General features: G+C 39.0%; 1 protein-coding gene across 2 annotated transcripts in view; it reads left to right on the plus strand.

Moving 5' to 3' along the window:
* The first annotated feature begins 12,227 nt into the window (after window positions 1–12,227).
* GLIPR1 (GLI pathogenesis-related 1) overlaps window positions 12,228–19,489 on the plus strand; it is a 19,588-nt gene continuing 12,326 nt past the window's right edge. The window contains exons 1-3 of one of the 2 annotated variants that reach the window (XM_011929364.1): window positions 12,282–12,604; window positions 13,402–13,647; window positions 18,715–18,785. In XM_011929364.1, coding sequence (XP_011784754.1) covers window positions 12,431–12,604; window positions 13,402–13,647; window positions 18,715–18,785 — 491 coding nt within the window. In that variant the 5' untranslated portion in view covers window positions 12,282–12,430. Of the gene's footprint in view, window positions 12,605–13,401; window positions 13,648–18,714; window positions 18,786–19,489 lie in introns of both variants that reach the window. The other variant, XM_011929363.1, reaches the window with a different exon arrangement.

The following is a 19,489-nucleotide window of genomic DNA, read 5'->3' on the forward strand; positions in this document are numbered from 1 at the left end:
TTATATCACATTTGCCTTGTATTATTGAACATTAACAGCACTGTACAATTAATAAGAAACCTACAAAGATGTTGCCTCTTCCTACAAGGATTCATTGTAATTATATAGAAAGTAATTGTATAAGTGTGTTAGTAAATTTGTGTGTGTGTTATGACTACTTTTGGTGCCCTATGCCACCTTGTACAGTTGGTGGCTTGAATGTGAGTACTTGGAAAACGAGGATGCCTATATTTTAATTGTTATAAAAGTATATGTTAGTACAGAATTTTATAGAGTCTCCTGATAATGAGGCAGAGTGGCATTATCACCTACTTTTTTTCATTTTATATAAGTGTGGGATACATGTGCAGAACATGCAGTTTTGTTATATAGGTAATCATGTGCCATGGTGGTTTGCTGCACCTATCAACCCATCAAATTCTAAGTTTTAATCGCCGCATGCATTAGGTATTTGTCCTAATGCTCTCCCTCCCCTTGCCTCCCACCCTCTGACAGGCCCCAGCGTGTGATGTTCCCCTCCCTGTGTCCATGTGTTCTCGTTGTTCAACTCCCATTTATGAGTGAGAACATGCAATGTTTGGTTTTCTGTTCCTGTATCACCTACTTTTTAATTATAATCTCATATAGACAAGAAACTTAAATCTACCAGATAGTTTGAAGAATTATAAAAACAGGATATTCTTAATATAAATTTATACACCACTTTCCCAGTTAGAAATATTCCTAAGCTCTTTCAGTCTATACTTTTGTGTTAATCACTATATCTATACTGAGCATTATGGACTTTTTATTTAAAACAGCATTGTATAATAGAAACATAAGCCACACATTTTATTTCACATTTTCTTTAGCTACATTAAAAAGGTAAAAAGAAGCAAGTACAGTTAATTCTATTATTTAATGTATTCAAAATATTTCAACTTACAATCAACATAAAAACTATTAAGGAGATATTTAACATTCTTTGTTTCATACCAAGTCTTTAAAATCTGAAGTATATTTTGCATGTAGAGCACATCTCAATTTAGACTAGCCACATTTCAAGTGCTCAGTAATCCCATGTGACTAGTAGCTCTAGCATGAGATATCTCAGATGTATTTATTTATTCAGGGACAAGGTCTTGCTGTGTCACTCAGGCTGGAGTGCAGTGGTGTGATCTCAGCTCACTGCAATCTCTGCCTCTGGGGCTCAAATAATCCTCCCGCCTCAGCCTTCCAAGTCGCTGGGACTACAGACACGTGCCACCATGCCCAGCTAATTAAAAAAATTTTTTTTTTCTTTTGTGGAGATGGGTTCTCACTATATTGCCTAGGCTGGTCTTGAACTCCTGGGCTCAAGAGATTCTCTCACCTTGGCCTCCCAAAATGCTAGGTTTACAAGAATGAGTCACCATGCCCAGCCCTGATAGCACAAATTTAAGGATTGAGCTCTTACAAGTGGCTCATCTCTAGAGCACATCTTATTCAATATTCAAGTACTTTTCTTGATATGATTTGAGGTAGGGATTCTGTATTAGAGGGTGTTATGAACTCAATGTTTGTGTCTTTCTAAAAATTCCTACATTGAAACCTTAATCCCTAAGGTGAGGCCTTTGAGAGGAAATTAGGTTCAGATGAGGTCATGAGGGTAGAGCCTCTATACAGCATTAGTTTCCTTATAAGAAGAGGAAGAGACTAGAGCTCAGTCTCTCTGCCTTGTGAGTACACAGCGAGAAGTTGACCATCTACAGGCCAGGAAGAGGGCCCCCATTAGGAACTGAATTGGCCATCACCCAGATGGTTGTATGGGATTTCCCAGCCTCCAAAATAGTCAGAAATAAATTCTGTTGTTTAAACCACCCAGTCTACTAATACAGAGGGAAAGACAGTAGAAATGTAATATAATGATGACTACCACTGCCTCACAATTTGGTGGAAAAGAAAGACATGTATGAAAAGGAAATAAGGGAACAAAGAGGAAAGGCGATTCTTATGGGAGTCAGAAAATACAACATAGAAAAGGTAACATTTGAGTTGGGCCTTGAAGGAGAAGCAGGAGTTTGATAGAGAAATAAGTAATCAAATGGCATTCCAGTCAAAAGGAACAAAAACACTGGGTAACTGAGGAACCTAGCATTTTGTGTCTGATGAGAAGTTTAATAAACCTGAACTACAAGAGACAGGGTCTCCAGAGTGGGTAGGTGGCCTGAGAATTGCAAAGTGTTTGTATAAACCACTGCTCAAAATAAGAGAATCTGATTTAAAATGTTGCTGAGCAACAACAAACTGATGATGCCCACAGCATAGTTTTCCTATTGTCTGTAGTTTTACTTAAACTAAAACAACTATTTTTTTAATCAAGGATCGGCTAAGTTAACTCATAGGAAGATCCTAAGAGTACTGAAAGTATAGGAAGATCCTAAGAGTACTGAAGATTTTTGTGTGACCATACTTGCAGATTTTGATTATTGGTTTCCAGGCTAGATAAAGCTATTAAAGACAGCTTGGGACTGGGGATGCTGGACTGAGAGAATAAGATAATGAGACGCATGAAAGTCACTATAAATATGGAGACAAGATTAAGCAGCAGGGACAGCAAAGAGCTTAAGAAGTAGAAGGGAGACTGTTGTGGCCAAAGGACAGGAATTAGGGGATAGAGCAATTCTACTTGATAAGGCCCAGGGTATGTCTGTATGGAAGACTTGTTAAAATTGGTGGAATAGAATTGGTTAAAGAATTTTGTGGGCAGAGTGTTAGACATTCAAATGCACATAAAGACTATGGGCCAAGGCTCACGTTCTCAGGGGTTATAGAGGAAGTCTGAGGATGAAGATGGTACGAGCAAAATTGGTATAAATGAATGTCAGACATCTCAAATGTTACTGAGGGAAGGCTGTGTAGCAATGTCAGCATTGGAAAACTGGGAAGTTTTTGGTCCCAACATCCCAAGATACAGTGAATGAGAGTGAATGAATGCCTTTAGCCAAGTGCTTTACCAGGGATAGGATGTCCAAAGGGTAAAGAGAAGCAGCATGGCACAACTTAGTGGTTGTCAAACTTTGACTGTGTCCCAGAAACACTGCAGAGAGCTGATTAAAAGCACCAATTGGCTATTATAGTGTGGACATTCAAATGCACACCAGGAGAGCCATTGTTATAAAGAAGAGAGACTGCCTGGGTTTGATTCACTTCTTTCACTTACTAACAGTGTAAACTTCAGCAAATTACTTAACTTTGACTCTCAGCTTCCTCATCAAACATGTAGCTATATAATACATGCATTTCAGGATCATAACGAAGTAAACTTGAACTGAGAACATGCCAGACTGTAGTGTGCCATGAAAAGTATCAGGTCGATGGTCATGGGACACAGTGAACTGGCAGAAGGTAGCTACTCTCTGTATGTGAAATAGTCCAGTATATAACTATTAGGCTTCCCCAATCTTGGGCAAGGTCGAAGCTAAAGGGCAGAAGATGAAGGCTCATTGCTGTATATCTATGCTAAAGAAAGTTTTAAAAAATATTTAAAGACAAGTATAACAGTGTTTAAGAGTTTAGAAATTCACATTACTCAATTCTCATCTTAACATTATCTTTAAATCCACATTTTTAAAAGTGACTTCTCTGTTTAAGTATGAGCAGCATAGGTCCCAGCAGCGCTTATAAATTTGGTGTGGTGGCTTGCTCTCTTTTTAAACCACATCAGTCAAAGAGAAAAGCAGAAGTTCCATGGCAGCTTCCTCTTTGGAGAAACTGCCTCAAGGGCAGCTAAAGTAAGGAAGTGATAAAGTAAAATCCAGCATGCAAAAGGAGAGAAAATAGGGAGTACTTAAATATACGAAGTAACAACATGCCTTCTTTGACCAGACTTCAGTCAGGCTCCTCTAAGCCCTCTTCTCACTGGGGCTTGATCTTGGCCCTCATCATTCCCGGACCTGCATAGCCTGGTTTTAGCAAGAATCCTGTTAAGTCAATTTAGAGGAAATATTTCCCATTCTTTTCTGATCATCCTGGCCTGACCCCAGCAAGAATCCCGTTAGGTCAGTTTAACAAGAATCCCCTCATCCTTGATGTCTCTTGTTAGTGATTTTTCCATCCAGAGTCTGCTCCTTGGCTATAAATCCCCCGTGTCTTTATTGTTCTCAGAATTGAGCCCAATTCTATACTAAGGTCTTTTTTTCCTTTTTGCAATTTTTTAAAATAAAATATATCTTTACCACTTTACTGTCTGGCTCTGGTTCTCTTTAATAATATGTACAACCAGATACAAGTATACATACAGTTCCAATGTTTAATATATGGTCTCAATGCCCATATGCTGATGATGAAAGTATAAATTAGTACAAGTTCCAAGAGAGTACTTGGATATTCTATATTTGAAATCTTTAAAACACTCATATCCTATTCACTAATTCTAATTCTAGGAATCAATCTTACTAAATATAGAATATATAAAGATATCTAGGCCAGGCACGGTGGCTCACACCTGTCATCCCAGCACTTTGGGAGGCCGAGACGGGCGGATCACGAGGTCAGGAGATCGAGACCATCCTGGCTAACACAGTGAAACCCCGTCTCTACTAAAATACAAAAAAAATTAACCGGGTGTGGTGGTGGGCGCCTGTAGTCCCAGCTACTTGGAGGCTGAGGCAGGAGAATGGCGTGAACCCGGGAGGCGGAGCTTGCAGTGGGCAGAGATCGCGCCACTGCACTCCAGCCTGGGAGACAGAGTGACACTCCGCCTCAAAAAAAAAAAAAAAAAAGATATCCACAGCATTATTATAATAAAGAATAATTGAAACAGATCTGAATATTCAACAATGTGTTATGTAAATTATGCATTCATTTGCAAAAACATTGTATAGTCCTTAAAATGTTTATGAAAAATTGTAATAACCAAAAACATGTTTATGAAATAATACAGAAAGCAAGATACAAAATTGCATGAAATTATGCCCTTGATTAACAAAATTTCTATATGTGTATTATATATTTTAAATATATATATATGAGAATAGGTACAAAAGATTGATAGAGGCACATGAAAATGTTGACAGGGAGTCTTCTAAGATGTATTGATAATTTTTGTTTCTTTTATCCTCAAAAAGGCAGGATTCTTAGTTGAAAGAAAAGAAGCCACTAAAGTGGAAATAATATTTATTAAAAGAAATTAGGTAGCTGACAGAATGATTAAGGGGGCTGAGAACAGTCTCTAGGCTAAGCTTCCTAGGACAATGCCCAAGTCTGCTGTAAAGAAAACCATCACTGTCGCTGCTATTGAGTAATAAATGTCAGCAACAGAACTTTTCTAAAACTTCCGCTATGCTGCTCTTCTAGAAAACTACCACCTCTTAAACTACAGCCCCCAAAAGCTGTACATGTCTGTTGCCAACTATCTGTCAAAAATAGAAGCTTCATGCAGAGGCTGTTTCTTCACGTTGCTCATCTCCAGATCAAAGTCTTAGAGAGCTCCGAGCAGAGGAATGACATAGCTGACTTGTATTGTAAGAGGATAATTCGGACTGCCAGAGGAGCATATATGTAAAGGGCAAGGAAGGAAGCAAGGACAGTACTTAGAAGCCATTGTAATAATCCAGGCAAAAAGTAAAGCCAGGTTGGTAGAAGGTGGAGTGATGAGAAATAGTCAAATTCTAGATACATTTCAAAGACAGACCTAATAGGATTTACTAAATGCCTACGTTTGAGGAGTAAGAGAAAGAAAATGCGGGAATAATCCCAAGATTTAGACTTGAGAATTTGGAAGATATTTGGGTGACAGTGTACTGAGATGAGGAAGATCTTGGGGCAGATGTGACAGGTAGCTGTTGAGTACATGAGGCGAGCTCAAGGCTGGAGATAGAAATATGGAAAATGCCTTGCATAATAGCTGGCAACTAGTAGGATAGCAGGCAGGGATTTCCTGTTGGGTACAATTCTGGGCATATCTGGGCTTGCCTAATCAAAGTCCTATTTTCATGTAAACGAAGCAGCCTCCTAGGAAGAAAGTTGTGCTGAAATTGACCCAATAGAAAATTCTTTAGCCCTTAACAGAGAAGGAAGATTCCGAACAGCAGGGATACCATCACTTGAATTTATCTCCTAATCCAAATTCTGTAGATACGTAATCAGGGAAGATGTAAGTAAAAACTAAATGGCGTCTGAGCGTGGAGCACTGATTTGGGGCTGACCCTATGGACTAACTTCTTGAGGCACCTCTAATAGAAACCCATGGAACAGTGGCCACACGAGAGAAAAGACAAGTGTCTGGAAAAGTAGCATAAGCTCTTGGTGGAAATGGACTTCTTCACCAGCTAATGTAAAAGAAACCCTCAGACAACCTTTTGTGGGTGATTTTACCAGGCGTTGAGGTCCTATGTTAGGCTGTTGTAGGCAAAATCAATGAGGTGTGTATTATTGTCCTAGTCTGACACAGTTGGCTCCATTTGGGGAAGAAAGATCTGGTTATAATATATATTATCACTAACGAAAGGGATTGAGAAAAGGAAAGTCGGAAGAGTACAAAAGAATAGATTATTTCTTAAGTCTGAAAAATTGAAATATCACATAGCAGAATCCTTAGCAACCAGAAGAATTCAATGTAGCTATAGTTATGCTTGAATATACAAATATAATTAACCTAGTCCTGAGAACTGCGTATAACCCAAAATCATCCAAGCTAGGCAAAAGACGTCAAAATAAAAAATTAATTTTACAAAGCCATATATTTTTAAAAGGCAATTATTTTTGAAAATGATCCTTTGTTGGGTAGAGAAAGGGAATACATAATAAAGCTAAAAATGTCCAAAAATACAACATAAAATTGTTGCAGTCTAATAACTAAAAAAGCCAATATTGCTGTTTTGTACATTATTTTAGTGAAATTAGTATATTTAGCAGGAGCATTGTTCTGTTCCAGTGTCATTGTATAAGAATTACCTTTGAATAAGAAGTGGCATTTGCCCAACATTTTTCACCTGAATATCTGAAACTGTTTAAAAACATCATTATGAGTCATTCAATACATCTATTTCTAATTTTAAAAAAATAAGTTATTTATTTAGACTATTCAAATGAATACCAAATGCAGTGTATAAAAGATCACAAGGTAAAGAACCCATCAAGAAACAAATTTAACACCAGTGTGAGTAATTTGTATCAAAAATCCATTATTGATCTATAGCAATATACAGTGTCAAGATATATTTTTTCCTAACTTGATTTTATTCTCTTATCAAAGTGTAATGCTATATAAATATGAAAGTGTTCTAGGTTAAACATAGCCTCAACTGTATGTATGTGTATTAGTCCATTTTCATGCTGCTGATAAAGACATACCTGAAACTGGGTAATTTGTAAAGAAAAGGGCTGGGCACGGTGGCTCACACCTGTAATCCCAGCACTTTGGGAGGCAGGTGGATCATGTGGTCAAGAGGTGGAGACCATCCTGACCAACAGGGTGAAACCTCGTCTCTTCTAAAAATACAAAAAAAATTAGCTGGGCATGGTGGTGCATGCCTATAGTCCCAGCTACTCAGGAGGCTGCGGCAGGAGAATCACTTGAATCCAAGATGTGGAGGTTGCAGTGAGCTGAGATCATGCCACTGCACTCAAACCTGGTGACACAGCGAGACTCCATCTCAAAAAAAAAGAAAAAAAAAAAAGGAGGTTGAATGGACTCACAGTCCCACGTGGCTGGGGAGGCCTCACAATCATGGCAGAAAGTGAAAGGCACGTCTTACCTAGTGGCAGGCAAGAGAATGACAGCCAAGCGAAAGGGGAAACCCCTAATAAAACCATCAGATCTCATGAGACTTATTTACTACCATACTTTAGTCATGGTAGTAAATAAGTCTAAATAAGTAGTAAATAAGTATGAAACTGCCTCCATGATTCAATTCTCTCCCACAGGGTCCCTCCCACAACATGTGGAAATTATGGGAGCTACAATTGAGATTTGGGTGGGGACACAGCCAAACCACATCCATATGGAATGCACTTACGCATACCTAGAGTCATAAAGGGAAAGAAAATAATAATAATAATCATAGCTGTTCTATACAGTACTTACCCTGTGTCAGCTACTACCTAATCTGCTTTTACAAATAACTTCTTATTTAAATTTATCAATCCAATGAAGGAGATGATATTATTCCTATTTCACAGATAAGGAAACTAAAGGACAGAAAGACAAAATGCCCATTCATACACCTAGTACAGCGTATTTGATTTGAACCCAGACACTCTAATGAACTTGTGCTCTAAACTACAGACAAGATTTGCAGTGAGACCTTATGTTAACATCTTACTAGTGTCCTTCCCCTGGTCCAGTTATTTATCCACTTTATAACTCAATATTTTCATCTGTAAATAGGAATAATTATGTGTCTATGCATGCATATACACACACACATACATATGTCACAAGATTATTAAGAGAGCATAGGGAGATAATGAATTTGAAAAGGCTTGGTGCTTGTCATCACTGCTGCCAACTGACCTAAGCTAACATGGCCTCAAATGTCAGGTTCTTTTGATAAATATTGAAGCCTCTTGCAGTTAGAGCTGAATTATGCAAAGGCTATGTTCCCCTCCCTTACAAACCCAATACCTGATAGTATGCTATTATGAAAGTAAGTCTTGGAAAAATTTTGCTAAATGTCTTAACATTCATTAGCAAACAATTACAAAAACATTCCTGCTCTCTACTCTTAGACACTCCAATGGTAAGCTCACTAAACAGACATTCTAAAGTTTAGACTAGCAGCCTTGGAGTCAAGGCAGAAAACAGGAACCTCTTGTGAGGTGGTAGTCCCCTTGAACACTACACCTGCAGTAATAGAGATCTGAGGATGTCTGCTTCTTTATACTTCATTCATGCAATAGCAGGAGGATGTGTTCAATCTCCCTACAAGCCACTGTGAAAATTACTCATTTTGCCAGTGAAAATGATTCTCTAACATGCCCTGTTCTAATGAACAAACTCTCAGGTATCAATTTCCGTAACCATATCTGAAGTGTTAGCATCACCTTTGGAGTGTGGATTCCTGATGGGAGTACTTCAGCACTAATTAACTGCTTCTAGAATATGGACTATAGTTAAGTTGTACCTTGTCACATGTTTAAAACTAGTTTATGCCAAATTAAAGTATCATCACACAACAATATAACAGTGATGTGTTTGCTTAATAAATATCATAGTCCCTCCCTCTTTCTGAATCCTTTATCTTGGTCCATCCCCACACCCAACATATAGTCCCAATAGAATAGGTGGCTAGAGGTTTTGGAGCCTAAATGTTTATGGAATCTAATCAGAAAGTGTGAGATTATAGAAAATTCTGTATCATTTCTCCCCAAGAAATAAAAAAGCTCATCATGTATATAAATGGATATATTTAGAACAGTATAGCAAGGTTGAGATTTTTCCACATAATATAAATGATTATCTCTAGCTACACAAGCTGTTGCTTTTTATAAGACACTTGAGTAAAACTTGCTGAGATAGAGAGACAGTCCATTATGCAGTATTACCCACAATACTGAAATTGTGGATATTCCTTTAGTTTTTCATCTATGCATGGGTTTATCAAGATATGTATGAATTTGTGCATGATTTTAAAGATCCCATGACTCTCCAAAATAATTGCAGTTTATTTTATTACTATGAAAGATAGCATATTCTCACTGTAAAAAAATTAAACGATTCAGAGAAGAATTAAAAAGAAAGTTAAAAATATTTTAAAATGCTACCATGCAGTGATGAGCACTAAAAACCAATCTCTCTCTCTCTTAACACACATGCATAATTATCAAAGAGATCATGGTGAAGACTTGGGTTAAGAAGTGGAAAAAGTCATAGCAAAGTTCAAAGCCTTCTAAGAAGTGAAGGCTTACATTTGCTGCCGGGTGAAAGTTCCTGTTCTGTGGCAAACCACTTCTATGGGCTTTTGGAGCAAACATGTAGTATGAATTGAAACGTTTTAGAGTTGTAGCTCTAAGGAGCTAACCTGGTCTGCACAATAACACAAAAATCATCTCTGTGATGGCAGACTTTCCCTTTTGCTGATTATTTTCGGGAAATTCCAGAAAAAAAAATATTAAGTCATTTCAATACCAAGATCACATCGCTTATTCTTGGGAGTTGTATGTGTATAACAGGGATTATGCCAGCAACCACAAGACACCACTGAGTTTGCTTGCTCGTGGGGTCTCATTTTCCTTGTTGTTTTCAACACTCAGTCTAGCTCACAGAGACCCAGAAGATGAGAAGCAGGCCTTGGACATGGTTACCACTTCAAACTGGAGAACGGTCTCTGTTTATTGTCACTACAATGATCAAAGAGTTGCCTATGAGACCTAGACAAGACACTGCTTATCTGAGATTGCTATAACATAAAGACATGGTAGTGGAAATTAGGCAACCTGTACAAAATTTGAACATATATATGAGTATTTTTAAGGTTATTTGTGTGTGTGTGGCAATAGTAATTCTGCCTTATGGTTCTGTAATGGTTTTTGTTTGGTTGGTTGGTTGGGCTTTTTTGAGATGGAGTTTCGCTCTTGTTGCCTAGGCTAGAGTGCAGTGATGCAATCTCAGCTTACTGCAACCTCCACCTCCCAGGTTCAAGCAATTCTCCTGCCTCAGCCTCGCAAGTAGCTGGGATTACAGGCATGCACCACCATGCCCGGCTAATTTTGGTATGTCTAGTAGAGACCATGTTGGTCAGGCTGGTCTTGCACTCCTGACCTCAGGTGATCCGCCCTCCTTGGCCTCCTAAAGTGCTGGGATTACAGGCGTGAGCCACCGCACCTGGACTGTATGTTTGTTTTTATTGATGGGGTTCTCGTTCTGTCACCCACGCTGGATTGCAGTGACATGACTACAGCTCTTCACAACCTCAAATTGTGGGGATCAAGCTATCCTCCCACCTCAACTTTCTGAGTAGCTGGGGCTACAGGTGTGCCTGAAATGTTTCTTTACTTTTTGTTTGCATTAGAAATATTTCCCCCTTCATTCCATTTTCCATATCTCTTAATTTTCTAAAATACAGGTGTTTTCTAAAACCAGTTCTAAACCCCACCTACAGCTAAAATCCTCCAATAATTTACCATTACTTTGCTGATAAAATCAAAAATCATTAGCAGAATTGAGAAATCCTTCCTGATCTGACTCTTCTCTCCCCCAAGTAGCATGAAAGCATCATTTGGATTCTGAATTCCATGACACCAGGTATCAAGTTTCTTACCAGTCAGAATCAGTACTTATTTACAGACCATATTTACAGAGGGAGATAACATGGAGAGGTTCTTGCTCCATTCTTGCCATAACACCATGTCTTCAACTTCACAACTAGATATATAGTTCCTATCCTTCTAATTCCGTTCTCCTCTCCAGCCCCTTTTCACTTGATCAACACCTAGCTGATTCTACCCTCAGCAAAGGCCTCACTTGTTGTATGTAGGAGGTCAGCTCTGCCCTTTCCAGAATGGGTTAAGTATGCTCTCTTGTGTGTCCATATCTTCTTGTGCTTTCCTATATCCAGATCTCCAACAGCCCCTGTTGTAACCATCCTTGTCGTCACCATCTCACAGCTCTTACCACTGTGAGCTCCTTGGGGCCAGTGACTGTGTTTTTCTTTCTGTGTTACTAAGGTGAATATACAAGGCATGAATTTAATATTAGCTAGTTCATTTGATCCTGCCGAACCTCTATAATTAAGGAAGCAGAAAAGGTCCCATAGCCTCATTCAGTAGGTGACTGAGGTTTTGAGAGCTTGGTATCCTGTCCAAGGTCTTACAGCTAGTTAGAAACAGAAACTAAATTCTCAACTTGAGTACTGTATTCTTTCTAGTATTATCTCTCTCAATCCCTCCCTACCTCCCTCTCTCTCTCTCTCATGCACATACACACACACACACACACACGCTTACATGTTTCTACCATCGTGAATGAATTCTAGGTCACGTTTATGATATTAACCAGATATTCCAACCACTATGTGTTGGTATGACTCTAAAAAGAAAAAGATTTCTGAAAGCATTTTGCAAAGCATTTATAGAAGTAAGAGATATGTTTTCATTTTATCACCACAACCTCCATGAAAAATTGGAGACTATTATTCCTGGAGACTTCAGAATTTTCTTTGGAAATATCCCCCAATTCAAAAGGAAGTCTGACGCAGCCTCATAAAAATCTATGTCGTAATAGGTGCTGTGTCACTGAAAACCACTGAAAAGACAGGGTAGGGTTAAGAACACAAAGTGAGCTGCACACCATATATGGAGAAACCCGTTTCTTAAAACTGGTGATGAACTCATGCTCTTCTGTTTTCTCAAAGCTGAAGTCGGCTAGCTTTGCAAAGCAGCGGGCTGAGCACGCAGGAAGGCAATCACACTCTCAGAAACTGCGGCGGCTCTGCACTGCAGCCTCCCAAGGCTCCATGCCAGACAAAGCATGTGTGCCACACTTGCTACAATAGCCTGGATGGTTTCTTTTGTCTCCAGTTATTCACACACAGCAAATATTTTGCCAGATATCGAAAATGAAGATTTCATCAAAGACTGCGTTCGAATCCATAACAAGTTCCGATCAGAGGTGAAACCAACAGCCAGTGATATGCTATACATGGTAAGGAAAATATCATTAATTGTGGCGTCAGTCAGTCAGAAACAGCTAATGTGTATTGACTTTGGTGTTAATGCCTTCATAATCCTGAATGATTTTTTTTCATTGTGATTAATGTATGCAGTAAATTCACAATCTGTGATCAAAACACATCCAGTTTAGCTCTGTCTGCTCAACTGTTGTCGTAAGCAAGTGCCACAGCACATTTTACTTCTCTTTTTGAACATTTCCTGTTTTCTGATTTTCAGTGGATTTTACTTCTCTTTTTGTTATTTTCTTCCATGTTAATTTTTGTGATTTTGTTTGTTTTTGTTTTTTTGCCTCTAAATTTACTTTTTTTGTTGCTGACAAAGTACTGAGTTGCTCAGGAAGGCAGAATAGCATCTGGGGAAAGGATGGGATTTTGGGTCAGTAAGGCTTGGGATTGAATTTCAGATCTGTGGCTTTAAGCTGGTTTTTAACCTTTCTGAACTTCTTAGGATATGGGCTATTGTGGTTATGGAATAATGTTGTAAAACACGGCACACACTATTTTGCCCATAATTAGCCTTCAGTGAATTGTCAGTTTTCCTCACCTAGATTCTAAATTCCATGAAACTAAATCATCACGTTTCCTACCAACCCTACTCAGTGCTTGAAGACCATAATTTATAGAGGATTCATATGCAGTGGTATTTTCTCTCCTTATCTCACCTTGTTTTCCATTAAAATTCCCACTGTACTCACCCCAGTTACATTGTAGATGAGCCCCCTATTATTTAAAATTTGACCCCCCTATTGTTTAATGTTTATTTTTGCAGACTTGGGACCCAGCACTAGCCCAAATTGCAAAAGCATGGGCCAGAAATTGCCAGTTTTCACATAATACACGGCTGAAGCCACCCCACAAGCTGCACCCAAACTTCACTTCACTGGGAGAAAACATCTGGACTGGGTCTGTGCCCCTCTTTTCTGTGTCTTCCGCCATCACAAACTGGTATGACGAAATCCAGGACTACGACTTCAAGACTCGGATATGCAAAAAAGTCTGTGGCCACTACACTCAGGTAAGTATCTGCCCTATATTTTCTTGAAACTGTCTTTTCAAGTGTGAGGAGAAAATTGTACTATGAGGTTAAGAAAATATATAGTATGCTAGTATACCTGTAAATATAAGGGAGTTACAGACTTACTTTAAAAATAATAAATAGAACAGACTCCAATAACAGAGAAAATAGTGCTTGAAAAGTTTAGTTGTGTGAACTAAACACATAATAGGTAATATGTGAGGCCCACCCACCTGGACGGGCTTTGAACAATTCTTGTAACAGCGATTCTCCCATAGGACTTTATTCCATTTGTGAGAAATCAAAGAACCTTATGAGTGAAAGGATTTTCAGGTTCCAGCTGGCATAAGTTTTAAGTGAAATTTGAGGCAGTTGTTTTGGGACTATAAAATTGGAAGAAACAAGCCTCTCAGACAGAAACATCAATAAGAACTGATGCTTCCACAACCTCTCATTCTCTCAAACGTCAACTGAAAACCTACTGTGTGCCATACACATTATGCACCACACACGGTGCTACACAAGGAGGGAGAAAAAGTCAGTCCCTGGCCAACAGAGAGGCCAACGTGTAAACTTATATGAACCATTCTGAGGGTATTCTGCCCCCAGAATCCACATTATTAGTCCCAATAGCCACATTCGGAGCCACCCATTGAGGGTTTTTTTTTGTTTTTCGTTTTTTTTTATTTTTTACTCAAGCTGATTCTGGCTCCTAACCCTACTTCACATTTGCAGCGTGATGGAAACAACTCCCTAGGGAGCATCTGTCGCAATCGTCTTCAGACACTGCCTTCCTCTCCTGGCCACATTTTGTTTATTTACTGTCACTTCCTGGCCATCCTTGTCAAACCAATAACTTACGGTACTTAACCTATAATTGACTATTTTGGGGCACAAAAAATCAGTTGAAATGAGGTATGAAGGCAAAAACGTTTCTATCAGGGCAGTTACATTGAAATATTAGGTGGTTTTAAGGAGCAACATGCTGTTAGAAAAACTCTCTCACTCCAGCTCAGCCCTACAAAGCCTGTGATCTCATTCGTGCTGTTACAGATGAACCAAGTTTGGTGCAGTTACAAAAATTTAGTATTATAAGAGCAAAATGAATTTCTCCTAAATTTCTCTCATAAACCAATTTTGGTTTACATTTACAAACAAATTTAACCAGGAAATAAGTTTCCTTGGATTACAACAAGACCTAAGGGAGAAGAAAGCTAAATCTAGATTGCCTACAAGTGGTACTTGGTACTGTTATGCATTGCGGTATTTAAATACTCAGAAATAATTGTCAGTTTGAAGGTGCCTACTCTCATCTATTTATTAGTCAGTGTTTAAGCTTCTATCCTATAACAGGCACTAGTGATATGTCTTAGTCCAGATTCTTGGAAAACAGACCCTGAGACAATAGTTTATGAGCTAACATTTTATTGGGGTACAATCTTGGAGAAGTGGAAGTGAGGAGAAATAGGGAATGAGCCAGGGAAGGAGGACAAATACAGCTGGAAATGGTCCCTGACCCTCAGGAATTGACCTTCTGGGAGAGACTTATGTGTAAATGGATTATGACAGTGTTTGGCTAGTACAATTTAGAGAAGCTGACAAAGTGCCATGTGAGCAAGGAGGACAGCAACTTATCCAGCCGAAAGGAAGTGTAAAGCGTCACACAGCAGGAGACATGTGAATTGGTACTTGAAAACTGAGTGGGAGTTTTCAGATGAAAAGGAAAGGGAAGGGAATTCTCAGCAAGGTGTGGAAAGTATACAATGTGTATGAATGGGCCTGGTACTTTAGATCAACGGCAAGAAGCTCAGCATGCCAAGTACATAGAGGTCAAAAGACTGTAAAATTGACAACAGACTCCTAAACCACGCTCAATACACAAGGTAAGACACTCCGTGTTCACCATTCCAGGAAATCAAAAGAAGAGAAAACTTGAGTTTATGTCATAAATGCCTGAGATTTCACAGATGACCCTCCCAAAATTAACCGAGCTTACTCGTGAAATTTCCCCTTACATCTAAGGGAAAAAAGGAGGGCTAATAGTTTGGTCATGAGGAGATTCATTTTCTAAAACCCAGTCCCATACTTACAGATGTTAAAACCCAAGCTCAGTGATCCTAACATAAGTGATCCTCTTTAAGAGACCACCACATTCTACCCCCACTTCGGAAGAGGGACACTCATCGTGGGGAGAATGTCCAAGAACCCCCTGGACTGGGAAGATAGAGCAGCAGCAACCACTTTTTAAATGGGCATAGTGTTTAGCTCTCTGCATTGAAGACCTCATTCAATTATTACCACAAATCTATTAAGGAGATGTTAATGGTATTACCCACAGGTGAATAAACAGACTTAGAGAGGTTAGTAAGTTGTTCCCCTGATGTCATTTAGCTAGTAAGAGGAAGAGTTGAGGTTCAGATATTAGATAAGTTGGAAGGCTTAACTAACAAAATATGTATAAATTATCTAATAAAATACTAGTATTTAGTAGGCATTGAACAACAGGTAGATCCCTTACATGAACTGGTTTTCCAGCAATTATAATGGAAGAAGGATCCGATAGCTAGGTGAAAGACTATCTGTTTTCATCATGGCAAGAAATCTTCCTGGGGGACTCAAAACTACTCAATTGCTGTGTTAAATTCACGCTGGACAGTTACTTTAAGTGGATATTACAACCTCCTACTTATCCTCATCTTCTCTTCAAAAATCAAGCTATTTGCAGATTTTGGTTGATGATGGGAGGTTGTACAGAATAAAGAACATAGATTCAGACCCATTATCTCCTCACAAAATGTATGATATTTCTTGATGTGTTCATTCAACACTTCAGCTTTATATTCACTGGAGATAGACTGACATTGAGGAAAAATGTTGGTGTATAAAATGGAAGATGATTCAAATTCGACATTCTGTTGCTGACAGTTCAGCTTTATAAAGTTTAGAAATAGTTTAAGTAACTGGGCAGGGTAGCAGATTGCTTGGGTTTGACAGTGCCAGGATTTCCCACTAGATGGCACTACCGATCTTATTTTAGTTTTTCTCTTCTTGCCTCCTCCTCCTACCCTCTTGACATCTTTATTTTTATATGCTCATAGAACCATGGAAATGTGACATGTTTCATAATTTCTGTAGTAGGTTTCATATATGTTACAGTGTTACCATACTCCTGATAATGAACCAGAAGAGCTCATACCAAGAACTGAAAGGGAAAGATGCTGGAAAGGGGCTGTGGGCCTATAAGGGAGATATCTTCCTCCCCTCTGGGTTCCCCAGGTGCAGTGCTTTTGTAAGAAAGGTTTAAAGAGTGGTTCCTGGTTCTGGAGAGCTTGCTAAAAGAGAAAGCACTCTAAAAGCATCTTGCTGAGGGCATGGATTGTCTTCACAGTATTTCATGGCCAGGCAGAATTAGGTTCCAATCTTTTACCTACAAAAGTAAGAGCAATAACACTTACTTATTGAGTTGTTACAAGGATTAAACATGATGTCACATGTAAAATGCTTAATGGTACACCTAAGTTCTCAAAAATGAGTAGCTCTTATAATTATGTTTTTTGTTTGTTGTTTTTTTTTTTTTTTTGCTTACTGTAGTAAGAAAACATACAACAGAAAGCTGCCTGCTTAAAAAAAAAAATTAAAGTGTTAAGAATTTTTAAGCATAAGAAACTTAGCGGTAAGAGAATGACACAAAAACATTTGCTGAGTGCTTTCTATGTTCCAGAAGCTCATTTAAAACTTCAAAATAGGCCTATGGAGTTGGTATTGTTATTATCCTCATTTAATAGATAAGGAACCTAAGACCAAGGTCACACTGTAAGTGGCAAAGCTTGAATATGAACTCAAGCCTTGTGGCTCCAAAGCCCACAAGTTTCACCAAAAACCAGAGGCCCATGAAGCTTTTAAAAAGAGACCGACTTGGAAAGATAGATAAACTGGGCTACATCTATGTAATAAATATTACTCAGCAATAAAAAGCAGTGACTACAAATGAATACAACAAATGCTTATACTAAGTGGAAGAAGCCAGATCCAAAAAGCTATATTTAGACTGATTCCATTCGTATAACATTCTGGAAAAGGCAAAACTGCAGAAACAGATTAATGATTGCTGGGGTCTGGGAGTGGGGGTTGACCACAAAGGGGCTCAAGGGAAGTTTCTGGGGCAATAAAAATATTCTATATCTTGAATGTGGTAGTGGCTACACAACTGTATTCTTTTGTCAAAATTCGTAGAAATATACACCTAAAAATCATAAATGTTATTATATATTTATTATACCCTAATAAACCTGACTTTAAAAAAAAAGAGGCCAACTAAAACACACCAAATGAATAGTAACTAACATTTGCACACTTCTGAGGAAAAAGTATTAAAATGGGGAAGGGATCCAAAGATTAAGAATACTTTTGATATAACAATGCTACAAAAGAAGGTGCTCAAAGACCAAAGGATAAAAATATAAAATGAGTCAAGGTGATAGTAAAGGAATAAAGACAACACTGAACACAGCATGTATGGGAATCACCTCAGGAACTTGTTAAAATGCAGACTCCAAAAGCAACTCCAGTGACTGGCATTCAGTAGGTCTCAGATGGGCCCAAGATCATTTTAAACAAAGCACCCTAGGTAAAATCACTTTGAGATATATGAATAAAATTAAGAAATTTTAAGAATAAAATTAAATTTTAAAAATAAAATTAGACTGATTAGAAAGTAGAAGGTTAAGGATCAAACCTGAGGATTAACAGCCCTCATAAAGCTGAGCTTTCTCAGTGAGACAGAGGCCTTAAGCTGATTCATTGCCTGTTCAGGCGGGAGTTTCCTGCAGGGGGTTCCTGGGCATAAAGAAATATTTCTAGGGAAACACCCCTTTTAGATCATGGAGTACGGAAGTACACTCTCCCTTGCCAAAGGAGGGTACCCTCTCCAGTTGCCAAACCAAGGAGAAGGCAGCCCACACTCTGCCCACTATCTCCCTAGTCATGTCCCTACCTCTGCCACACCTTTAAATCTTGGAGAAACCAACCTCAGCTCCCCTCTTGCCTCACTTCCTACTCTCCCTCCAGGTGTTATGGGAAAGGGGTCGGGATCCAAACCCCAAGAGAGGGTTCTTGAATCTCAGGCAAGAAAATTCAGGGTGCGTCCATAAAGTGAAGGCAAGTTTATTAAAAAAGTAAAGGAATAAAAGAATGGCTACTGCATAGACATAGCAGCTCTGAGGGCTGCTGGTTGCCCATTTTTATGGTTATTTCTTGATCATATGCTAAACAAGCGGCAGATTATTCATGTCCTCCCTTTTTAGACCACAGGGTAACTTCCTGATGTTGCCACGGCATTTGTAAACTGTCATAGTGGGAGTGTAGCAGCGAGGACACCAGAGGTCACTCATCGCCATCTTGGTTTTGGTGGGTTTTAGCTGGCTTCCTTGCTGCAATCTGTTTTATCAGCAAGGTCTTTGATCTGTATCTTGTGCTGACCTCCTATCTCCCCTGTGACTTAGAATGCCTAACCATCTGGGAACGCAGGCCCGTAGGTCTCAGTCTCATTTTACCCAGCCCCTATTCAAGACAGAGTTGTTAGGGCCCGGCGTGGTGGCTCACGCCTATAATCCCAGCATTCTGGGAGGCCAAGACGGGCAGATCACCTGAGGTCAGGAGTTTGAGGTCAGCCTAACCAACATGGTGAAACCCCATCTCTACTAAAAAAAAAAACAAAATTAGCCAGGCATGGTGGCACATGCCTGTAATCCCAGCTACTTGGGAGCCTGAGGCAGGAGAATCGCTTGAACCTGGGAGGCGGAGGTGGTGGGTGAGCCGAGATCGCACCATTGCACTCCAGCCT

The sequence above is a fragment of the Colobus angolensis genome, unplaced genomic scaffold (genome assembly GCF_000951035.1).
Source record: "Colobus angolensis palliatus isolate OR3802 unplaced genomic scaffold, Cang.pa_1.0 Scaffold80, whole genome shotgun sequence".
Classification (NCBI taxonomy): Eukaryota; Metazoa; Chordata; class Mammalia; order Primates; family Cercopithecidae; genus Colobus; species Colobus angolensis.